This window comes from Centruroides sculpturatus, unplaced genomic scaffold (assembly GCF_000671375.1).
Source record: "Centruroides sculpturatus isolate CEXI.00-Female unplaced genomic scaffold, Cexi_2.0 scaffold1208, whole genome shotgun sequence".
In the NCBI taxonomy this organism is placed as follows: Eukaryota; Metazoa; Arthropoda; class Arachnida; order Scorpiones; family Buthidae; genus Centruroides; species Centruroides sculpturatus.
Window position 1 is genome coordinate 134,297 of NW_019385347.1, and position 12,278 is coordinate 146,574.

General features: G+C 34.5%; 1 protein-coding gene across 2 annotated transcripts in view; it reads right to left on the reverse strand.

Annotated features, from left to right (window-relative positions):
• LOC111637934 (neuronal PAS domain-containing protein 4-like) overlaps positions 1-8,365 on the reverse strand; it is a 52,486-nt gene extending 44,121 nt beyond the window's left edge. For both annotated transcript variants that reach the window (XM_023383545.1, XM_023383546.1), the window contains exon 1: positions 8,124-8,365. In XM_023383545.1, coding sequence (XP_023239313.1) covers positions 8,124-8,161 — 38 coding nt within the window. In that variant the 5' untranslated portion in view covers positions 8,162-8,365. The remainder of the gene's footprint in view (positions 1-8,123) is intronic.
• Between the last annotated feature and the right edge of the window lie 3,913 nt (positions 8,366-12,278).

The window sequence follows — 12,278 nt, forward strand, 5'->3', positions numbered from 1 at the left end:
ATATTATATTTAAACGGATGTTGTAAGCATTGGCTGTGCCAATAAATAGCATAAATTTTGTGCATTTATGCTGGAAGCAATGGTTGCGTTACTGCTTACAGCATCAGTGTCACGTGTAAATTAAAGAGAGCGCGTATTATATTTAAATTAAAATTATTTATTTATTTATCGGCTGCAGTTTCTCATTTTCTTTGACTTACACCAGTGGATATACGATTAATAGCGAACTGTACGATAATTAGCGAAGCAGAAAGGAACCGTTCGAATAATATACAGTACATATTTTCATTGTGGCCTTCAGTAGATGCATTTGTGAAAAAATTTTCAGAGAATTATTTAGACGAATTTTAGAGTTAGAAAGAGCTTGTAATGAAAGTAACAAAGTTGTAGTTTGTAAATCCAACTTTTATTGTCCAAGAGTTTTGCATTGAATGCAACTGACTGGAAACTTAAATTGTAACTGTTTAAATAATTCTTTTTATTATTATATTCGAAAAACTAAATATTATAAACTTGATTTTTATAATCGTATGCTAATATTGGACTTAAACAACAATTGAATTGAAACAACTGAAACAAATTTTTACAGAGTAAAATATAAATTCAAATGTATTCATGTAATATTTAATCTCCTAAAGGATTATTTTATTTCCTATTATTATGTTGACCGTAGATAATTACAGTTTATCTTCAACTTGTAAAATTGTTTAAATTTCTTACATAATAAAGATTTTACCAATTATTTTATTTTTTGAGGGCGTTTTAACGGTCTCTACCATGGCTTTTTAAGTATATAAATGTCTCAACACGTTATTTATTAAATATATAACAGATATTGTTCGATATTTGCGACAAAAAGAGGGGAAATATTTAATAATATCGAATTTAATTCGAACGAACAGTCGGTAAAGAAAGAGTTATTGTATTTGTGGGAACGAAAAGACTTTCAAGGTCCTATGAATAACTGAGATAGCAGAGGAGAGTTTTAATCAGAGACATGCTTATGCTAAGTTGGTCGGCCCCGGAATGTTACTGATGTTGTCACTGTAACGACATGTTGGAATTTCCGACAGGTGTTTGGTCCTCGCTTTATATCAATCCCGTCTGCGTGCTCTCAGGTACGCTTGTCAACTCTTCGTATCTCATTCGGATTCATATTAAATTCGCAGAAATCTTTATACACTAACGTTTCCTTTAAAATATTTCTTCCGACTATAGATATTTCGTTGCAAAATGGAAAATAATTCGCGCAATTTTTCATTTATTTAGGTTTTAAATTCACTCGCAAAGTAACTTATACGGAGTGATGTTTATGATTTATTTACTTAAATTTTGCTTGTTTTTATAAATAAACCACAGGATGATATTTCTTATAGAATAAAAAGTTTGTAATGTCCTTCGTTAACATCCGGTTAAGAAAAAATTCCAGGCCTTTAGATAAGGTTCCGTCAATGGATTTATTAGATCAATTATATGCAAATTGAATTAAATGAATGCAAACTTAAAATAAATTCTCGAACGTCAATTCGGAAATGTTTCCAATAATTTATTAACGATTATAATTTGCATGTGTGAATTTTTTCCATAAATAAAAGGCATTTTTTTTAGATAGTGCGCTGTAAGAGCAATGGCTATATTTAATACAGGCATTGAGTTTAATCAAAAGCAAACAAAACGGGGTAAAAAAAACGACCTTTAAGTGTATTGAATCTAATTTAATACTACCAGTTGAAATCTCGATCTATAAATTTCCGGTATAAGCTACGGGGCGTTAAATCTCTCCAAATTTTGATAGTTTTCTCTTAAATCATTTGTCCCAAATCATATATTCGTTAAAGATTGATTTAAGAACCACGCATAGAGCTAACCAGATCGATAAAATTCTACAAAATGAATATGCTAACCACGTGTATAAATATGCGATCTGACACCAATAGAGTTATTCCGCATTCAAGTTTTCGAGCATAATTTTCTTTTTATTTGCATATAATATTATAGACGGTTATATACGAGCTATTTAAATAACAATTTTAAAGTAATAAAATAAAGATACGACAAATAACCTAACCACAGCATAAGGGAATGCAGTTTATGGTTACCCTGTGTAAATCAAATTCGAGGAAAGATCAGATGGGTAACTTTTAAGTAAACATTATTTAATTATAGGCTTGCGATTTTTATGTCTCTTAGTATATGAGAATTTTCAATAGTTTTAACTCTTATAAATCACAAAAAGTTAATAATTATTAACCTAAAGGATTAATTAAATGCGGATAAAATAGTTGTGAAAGGTTTACTCAGGTGCGGATTCAAGAGGAGATTGCTCCTTCTTGAAATTTTTTATTGCTAATGCCAACTATGGGTACGTTGTAGTTTTTGGATTGATTTTTTCGTATAAAATAAGCGTGAGTTTTAGAATGGTTGCTAGCAAATAAGTTCTTAGAGTTGGCTTAAAGAAATAAGCAAGATAATGATTAAAACTTGCTGTAATAATTAAAAATAAATTAAAAACTCCCGAGATTTGTTTCTAAATTTGCTCCTTGAGATTATCTCCCCGGTTTTCAGAAATGATGCAGAAATATTGAATAATTGGATAAATATTTATTTAACTAATTTTTGCATATGTTATCTTAAAATATGATTAAATATCTTCGACCATATTCTTGTGTGAAGATTGAGTTAATTCCCGAAGAGAAACAAAGTGAGTAAGCCGATATACTTGTCAGATTGTCAGCTATTTTATTCCGCTTCACAAAGGATCGTGTCATCAAAGCGACAACAACCCTTTGTTACCGATTCACGACACGTCACAGGACTGGAACCTGGTTTTCCTCTGTCCAGTATGAATTTTTTTCCGCCCTCTCTCGCTCTAATATGTTATTTGAAAGGTGGAGAGTTCATACGATGCTTCTAGACTGCAAAAGAACTGCTGACTTGACTTCAACGCTGGACACAATAGGATAATGTGGGTGGTGTCTCCGAGTGTGAAATTAGTCCCTTCTCATTCCCGTACTACAATAGATTTCCGTCATTGTCCCGAGGCCTTATAAACATCTTTTTGCCTTCTCAAATATGTCACCAGAAGAACGGTAGTTTTTCGATGACCTCCGAAAGTAGCGACTCGAAAGGAAATTTAGGACACAACGAAAGAAATTTCAAAAATTTTGACAAATCTCTACAAATATATTGTTTAGTCTGCATTTTACTATAAAAGGATGAGGTTTTCTATCCCAAATACACTTGTTAGAAGGGTGTAGTCCGAGAGATTGGGTGGAGGCTTGCGCTGACAATACGGGGCCTGGACGGCATATATCTCTTCTGTAACTTGCATATTCTACAACTGAAATGATCATATAAATTTTGGGTGGGTTTCCTCTTTATTTCTCTCACTCTGAAACGAGTGGAATGAGTTTTCGTTCTTCAAGACGTGATTTTTGTAGGACTTGTGGCATTTATACTAAGCGCATAGTAAATATTTACGTAATATACGTTTAATTAAACTTTTAAATTAGTTTTATCTTTATAAATGACGTAACGGATAGATTTATCATTCATTTAAATCAATAAATCCTACTTTATGCTTTTATAGAAAGATTGACATTGCTAATCCATAATTAATCATCTTCCGCGGTCATCGATTCAGGGATTTTCTTTTCTTGCCATTATCTTATCTGCTCGAAATTCAAATATATATAATTATAAAAGAATAAGCCGATTGTAATATCAAAATAAATTTGAAAATAGTTTTTTTTTCCTATATTAAAACGACGAAAAAGAGTAGAGTTAAGGAACTTCACGAAAACTGTAGCCCAATTTTTCTATGTTTACCAAAGAAACTGTAAGTAAGTCTATTGAGATGAGTGAAGAGCTTGGAGGAGTGAAAATTCTGATAAGGAAAAGAAGTGTCAACAGTTTTTCTCATGTCGGAATTTACCATACCTATTTTCATTTTACTCACTCTGTTTTAATAATGCAAACACTCAATCATTCTTTTATTTAAACACGTCACATTCTTTGTATCTAGTTTTCAATGATGGAAAAAAAACTCTTCGATTTTTTTATAGTTGGGGTTGAATGATATATAAACAAGGTTTTTATAGAGAAGTCGACGCGAGTCTGGCTATTTCCATTTGTGATTTACGGGCCAGTTTTGCTCAAGGTATTCCTGGCATCCGAGAACTTTCCTCTAGACCACCTTGGTGTCATCAGAAATGTTATTGTAACTTGGGATACGTAACCCTTTGTCGCGTGTGATGTCGCAGTAAATTGTAAATATGTTATATCGGGCGGGGGTCGGGGTCGGGTTCAAAGTTTGCAGCTTTATAACCCAATAAAGTAAGGCACGAATTTGAAAATTTGATAATTTTGGCCCTCGGGATACTCAATCTGCGGTTTCTGTATACTTGTCCCGAGATTATTCCATAGTTTGTTTTCTTATTTATGGATTATTGATGATATTTCACTCGTAAATATTTATGTATTTGCTCCGTAATTTCTGGTCTCAAATTATATACTTTCGGCTTTAGCTTTTTACATTTAATTTGAATTTTTACATCAAATAACTTTATTTATTTGAACGTCATCGAACTAGAAATGTTTAAAGCATTCATGTAAGTTTAATGAATATATCACAAAAACCTGTTGAGAGAATAATATTCTTGTCTGGTGAGGAAATTTTATAAATATACGCAAATAATGAAGTCGTACCTTAGTTAATCTATGTATAAACTAATACAAATGTTTTCTATCTAGGATTCTCTTGTAATAAAAAAAAATGCAAGAAATTGGGTTATTGGGCCTGCGTTATTTTCCAACATGGATAAAGAAAATCATTAAACCAACAATTTGCGGTAGCTGTAAATCTTTAATTTATGAATTTGTGTAATATATATGTATAAAAAATATATAAATATCTATGCTGAAAAGATTAAATATGGAGAAGGAACACCCGCCAAGCTCATCATTCATTGCAACAGGAAAATCTGAAGATTTCCTGGTATTTTGTTCTTTTTGAGTCAATCCTTTAATGAACGAATGACATGAGTCCGATGACAGATGGAGGAGGGATATCGTTTGTCATTTCTCTTCTGTTTTGCATTACACTCACGTTCTTCTGGCTGACTCATCCTCTCCCGGCTTAATTATCGAAATACTAGTAACAGTTATATTAATAAATTATCTATAATTGTAGACAATGTGCAAACGAGAATGGCGACGGCCGAACGGGATGGCAGTGGATAAGCATAAGCCCATTAAGGCCTATAGTGTATTCTGTGGCGCTTAAACGGTTTAAAAAGATCAGCAGTCAAGTGGGAAGAACAACGTATCTTGTTATCAATTGAAACACTTCTCGAAAATCGTTCTCAGGCGGCGTGAAGCATCAGTCACGATTTTATGAGGTATGTCTTGTCACGTGGCCACGACACACGACCTCTTGTCACGCAACACTTTCATCGGATAACTCACATTCTATCGGACTTTGCGAATTGGTTAGCAAATTTATGACAAATTGGATTCAAACGTTACTTCTAAGTTTTCCACACTCCCAGAGCTTGATGGATATGCGAAGGAGAACCCGTAATTACACAAGATGTGGCAATTAACTTTACTGCAAATTTAGGTTAAAATTATGCATAAAATGATGTTTCAGGCGTGGTTTACACTAGCGAATCGAGGATAGAGTTGGAATGGATCTTGTGGGCTGCGGGTTACGATTGTGCGGCGCGTTTATTTTCTCCCTTTTATCATTGTTCAAATTTCTTTCACAACGCATAAAATATGCAACCTTTTGCTTCATAACAAAAAATTCATCCAAACAAAAACAGATTACCGGATTGTAACTTTCTTGCCTGACGGGGTATGCGCTTAAAATTTAGCCTTGGATAATGATTACATTTATTATAGTCTTTGTGTTTCATAATTAGGTATTCAAGCAAAACAAGCAGAGTTTATAAGAAATTTCAAGGATTTCCTTTTTAAAAAAATCAACCGATAGTCTCAAAACATAAATTAGAGACAGCTTTTCGATGGACAAACACAAAACGACAAAGATATTGTCATTATTGTCTAGCCTATTATCAGTGTTACCTGCTCGAGGATGTGGTCATCAGAAAATTCGTGGGACACAACTCATTCGGGCGATATTTTACGAAGAAACAATTATTTAGCTAAAGTGTACTTCGTCATACGTCGATAGATTACGTGTAAATTTTGCAGATGGAATAACTTCTGAAAATTATGCTGCTTTCAATTAGTGAAAATGGTTAGATGCTATTCTACTTGATGGTTTTGCCATGTTACAATCATATCCCCATTTTCGTCAATGGTTCTAGCTAAAGTAACATTTAGCAATAATGGGTCTAGCTCCATTGTAAGACTTAATAGACTTGAATTAAGGAAGTTAACTAATGCCTCTACAGTTCATTACAGAATCATTTATTTAGTTTTGTTTTGCTTCGAATATTTCTTTTGTCTAGGAATAGCTTTGGATAAATTCAATTTAAAAAAAAGAATTCCAAGTTGGTTCCGGAAAAATTCCAAAAAATTAAGTGATTTAAAAGTCAGTTAATCATTAAGGAGACCAAATTGCCGTCTTATTTTGGAACCAACCGTAGCGATTCTTTAAAACATAGTTTAAGCACAATTTGCGTTTTATATTTGCAACAAGGTAAACTAACTTATGGACCACCCAAAATTTATGACAATGTATTATAGCCTAAAACTGCTTAATAATAGAAATGTGTGTGTGTGTGTGTGTGTGTGTAAAGAAGTCACTTTTTGCGCCTACTACGCGATTTTAGGAATTAAATATAGAAATAAAAGTGTTAATTTCTAAGTTAAATGATAAATAGTATCATTTGTATAAGAAATAAATGAAGCTAAACCGGATCATTTCTGTAGTCTAGATGCGAGAACATTAACACTTTATAAAGACCAGTTTGATGTAAGAATATGTAATAACGCAACACACGCTTTAATTTAAACTGTTATGAATGTTTAATCCGCATTGTTCACTTCATTAAAAATAATGAGTTCGGAGTCATTAACGAGTTTTGCAAACAAACGAAGAAGTTTGACAAGATTGGAAGACAAGTTGGTCAAATATTTACATGTCGGCGAAGGATGCCGTCATTGTCGAAGGACGTAAATGAAAGTGTTTTCTAATAAAAGAAAGAAAAAAATTCGAGACAGTAAGGGGAGGAGGCACGATGTCCCACTACGTGTCGAGAATTTCCAGACGCCGAATGAAGCAATTCGGTGAAGATTTGCGACCCACCCACCCGAAATAGGCTGCATCCGTAATACTTCCCTATCTGCCTTCTTGTAAGTGCTTGTAAACATTTCTATTTTCTCCATTTTGGACGGTTCCTCTCATTTATCTCGCTTTCTTCCCCCACATACCGACATTTTTAATTTATATTTTATAATTCGAAATTTTTACGTAATCGCTTTGTGTTTTATCTCGTAGAAACCAGTTATTAAAAATAGGAGGAAAATACATTGGAGTGAGTTACGATTGCCTATAGGCTAACTTGGTAAACAAGAAGTAGACTGTGCGGATCGTTTGTTGCTCGTTAGCATTCGAACATTTTACTGTCCAGGCCGATAATACTGTATTTATCTACAGGTGTGCATAATGCAAATTTAAATATTTCGAATGTTTTATTCTACGCTTCGCACTGGTTGACATTTCTCTAAAATTTCTATCCAGTACCTCTCTTCGACGTGTTGCTTATTTTCTGTACACTTTAATGTATATATTTTCTTAATTGCGGCTGTATACTTCGTGCAAAAATGAATAAAATTTACTTACAAAAATTTAATTCCTGAGTAAAGAAATTAGATTACTTACGGAATTACTTAAACGTCTATTAATTAATTAAATTTTATAGATACAGCGTGAAAATTTGCACAAAAATTTCATAATTTAAAAGTATAGAGACGGTATTTCCGTACGGAAACGACTAGACAATATTTAATTTGCGTAATTGCAAATACGAGATTAATGAAGTGTAAAAATGAAATGAAAATCTTGAGGATGTTTGCAAATATTTTGCGGTGTTTCCGGGCCCACACCCGCGCGCGTTGTTTTAATTTTATTTACGGTTAAGGACTAGACTCACCTGCACATCTGTAAAATGTTGGGGCTGTTGGCGAGCATTTGTCCACCAATAACGATCGCTCGGGAGTACGGAGAATGGGTTCAGTTCATGAAAAGGAGAAGAGGACGTCGCTGCCACACCACACGAAACGAGAGCACCTGCGGCCACTCTGGCAAATCCCAGCGACTGCGGATGGGGGTAGAGCGTGTACGCGCCACACTGGTTACCTCGCGACCATATGCGGCTCTCCTGCGCTCGATACCGGTTGCTGTCAGCGCTCGGCTTTTGCCAGTCCCACCGACTACACGTGGACCGGTAACTCGTCCCATTGGTGGACGGCGCCCGATGACGTCCGGCCACGTGACGGCCGCCCGTCGACCAATGGGGGCCTCCCCACGCCACCGGACCATTGGTATGTACGGCAGCATCCCGGCCGCCTTTGATTCTTAATGCGACATTATTCCTACAGGTGTGATAATGAGAAATTGAAATCTCTCGCGCAAATACAAAGCTCTTTATTAAATCGGATTACGTTCCTCCGATCATTAATCTGAAATGCGATTTGCCCCTTTGCATCGGGTCTCCTACAAAACGCATGAATTTTTTTCCCTTTTCGGACTCTTAAAGCCCAGACCCAGAAAGCTTATATATTTTCTTAAGTTTTGATCTTTCATCCCTTCGATTTCTTAAACGTTATACCCAGTTAAAAACGGGAACGAACGAACTATTTTACAGCATTTTTAGCCAATACATCGTACGAAAGTTCGTTGCAATCACAGAAAACTCGAGAATTTCGAAAACTTATTCCGAAACTCCATAATTTATTTTCAAATGCACACTCGAAACTAACCTAACCTAGCGTAAAATAACGCAATCGGCGTTAATCCCTGAAGTATTTACTTCTTTGCATTACACGCGCGCTTTCCTCGTCGGACTAACGGGGATATTTTTCTTTGTTTTTTTTTTAAATTAAGCATTTACAAAATTTAAAATTAAAGGAAAATACACTCTTGTAATTTATAATTTATCGAAGTTCCTTTAACGGGTAATTTATAGCGACATTATCGGTTCGAAACGCGACTCTTTCATTACCTTATTCTACCATTTTGGATATCGGTCTTTGTACGCCGAAGCTCCTCTCTCGAATCTAGCCAAATAATACTTATTGGCCATTTAAACGGCAATTTCGGGAGGGAGTCGGTGGCATCTGGTCTCTAACCAATAGCCTAATGATGCGGCAATCTAGCAAAACGCCCGCAGCTACCGCCGCTCGACAAAGCTCGAAAGAGTACGGATAGTCAATCGGACGGACAAAAAATTGCTTGATTTTTTTCGGACTATAACCCGTTGGCTTCTTTTATTTTAAGTGTTTTCGTTTCGAATTCCGAAAACTTGCTCGACCAAGCGTGAGAGTAATCTTGTTAGTGGCTGACGTATCAACTCCTACTCGAAACCGCAATTACCCCTGGGCTAAAACTCTGACAGCTAGACAATGAATCCGCTGTTGCCTCTTTTATTGTTTCGTACAGAATATTTTTTCAGTCGGAATGAAATTGGATGAGATGCGAAAAGACTTCTTTACTTAAAGAAAAAAAATTAAAAAATATTATATATATATTTAGTTATAAGCGGGAGCCGAGGCGCTTGGTTTTATTCGAATCTTTCCACCGCCCTGGGCTGTCTTTTCCTCTATTATTTCGAGTCTTTTAGGAAATTATTGATGGCGTGATGTCACAGGTCATTAAAATATTTCGCATTCGAAGGACGATTCGGTCATTAAAGAGAAATTAATGTGTTTTAGGTGACGTTTCCACCGACGAAACGAATTCTTCCACACTTTACGTGTAATTTTTCACCGAAATTTTCGTCTAACAAAAGAAAGATACAACGTCGTATCGAATGGAGTAATGATTTCGAAACAATAAGTTAAATGTATCGAATCGACTGGGTATAAATTAATCATAAATATTACCGATACGTAATTAAATTTCGAGTAAAGAGGAAAATGTTGTAAGTCGACGTTGTCACATAAATTAAGTTAATGCGACTGGGGTTACTCTAGACAAGAAGAAAATTAATTTACGACCAAATATGGCCGACGGAACTTTCTCAATTAGCGATATTTTAGCCGGGATCGTGCCCCCTTTTTTTATTATTTACTTATTTTTACGGTCGACGTCTAAACGGCACGAAATATAACAAAGGCCTCATCTCCGATCGGGCCGTAACCCAGTTAAATAAATGTCGGGGGTGCGGGTAGATTGTCCCCTGTCTATGGAATAGTAGGACCTCCGCCTGATAATCCGGATGTATCCCCACCTACCCCAGAGTCCGTGGGTCATTACCTCTCACGGTAAAGTAGTGGGCGGTATAAAAGACACGGAGTGGCTCTCTCGTCTCTAAATGGGTGAATTGAACTTTCGATGGGTGGACTGTCTCTGCAAATTGTCCGTCGTTCAATCTTGCCTTCTAATGGTTGCTAATAGCATCTAATAACGGTAGGCAATTTCTAATCGGCATGCCACTTTGCTCTCTCTCTCTCTTTCTGTAAAGAAGTGCACGGGTAATTGTTTGAATTTCGGAATGCTTTTAATGAAATGCTCGTCTCGTAAACTCGAACCCGTTCGAGTTCTCGAAACGACGACAAAACGGCAGTTTAGCGAATAATCACAGAGGATTTCGTTTTTGAAAATTCGTCCTACCTAAATTACGTTTCTCACGTCGTGTCGTCCGTGTTAAAGTTATTTCTCGTTGACATATAATTACGATTGTGTTAATAAACAATATCGATTCGTTCCTTTCTTGGAGTGTTTATAAGTGGATAGGACATTATCTGGAGTACTTTTTTTTTCCTAACGTGAGGTTATTGTTGAAGGTGATGGGACGTTACTTATTGTCCGAAAATAGTTCGTCTTTCAATCACGAATCGGTTCCATATAGGTTATTAACCAATTTACGCTGGTACACACTAAATTTAGCCGTCGATTACCGGTTGATAAAATCTAAATGACGCTTCCATTACAAATAGATTTTATTATTTGTTTAAATATTAACTGGATTATGTGTTCTTATGTAAAGTCATATTTATTCCCGAGTTTAAAAAACTTAAAATTTTTATAGAGCCAGGATTCAATTAAATTTGAAACCGTGAATGATCGGATGATTATGAAGTATATTATTTGGAATGATACCGGACAGTGGACACGTGGAAGAATTGTTTATTATTTAAATTTCCCTTAAGTGAAGTTAATTATTTTTTACTTTTTATACAATTTATTTGCAGTTTTTGCTAAATTTTTAATGTTTACAGACAGCAGAAATTACAAAAACTAAGTAGCCTACGTATAAAACTTTATGTATTAATATTTTTGTTTATATCTGATTATTTTATAGGTTTACATAAAATATATATATTTTTTTATTTTTAAACAAAATTTAACTTTGAATAATAAATTGCAATTATGAATTGTAAATAAACCGATTTGTATAAGTTATTTGTTCATTTTCTTCTAAAAACATTGTAACTAGCGGAAAAAATTGCGTAGCTAAAAATAATAATGTAAAAGAAAAAAATTTGAGAATTTTCTCGTTCGTTTATCTCCTTTCGTTTGGACAAAACGATTAAGAATAGAATAATAAAATTTATTAGGCTACATGGCTGATATAAAATTAAAACTAGGTTCTAGAAATGAAGAGGAAGAAGTTGTTAGTTTGGTTCTCCTGGGAACGACGAAGAGGAGGAAATACTTTTCTTTATATTATTTTCCTGTTCGACTCCTTAAATGAAACCATTACGATGTTGACAATGACATTCGCAGATTCTCTGTGTGAAATTCGAACAATGCTTCTCTTTAAAGCTAACGAGGTCCACAATTTGGAAATTATATCTCCGCTCCATTTATTAACGAAGAAAAAAATATATACTTACTTTTTTTAAATCGCAATTATATGTACAATTTTACAATCAATCTTGACGCACAGACCTACAGATAAAGTGTTTCTTCCGAATGTAAACTAGTTGTAAGCGTATACTTACATTCATTTATTGAACGTTACTGAACTTTTGACCATCGGATTAATTTAATTTAAATAAACATATTATCATAACTGCTATATTTATCGAAGCTTTATTGTAATTGTTGGATACTTTATGTAGTGTTACCGTATGGTGCTTAT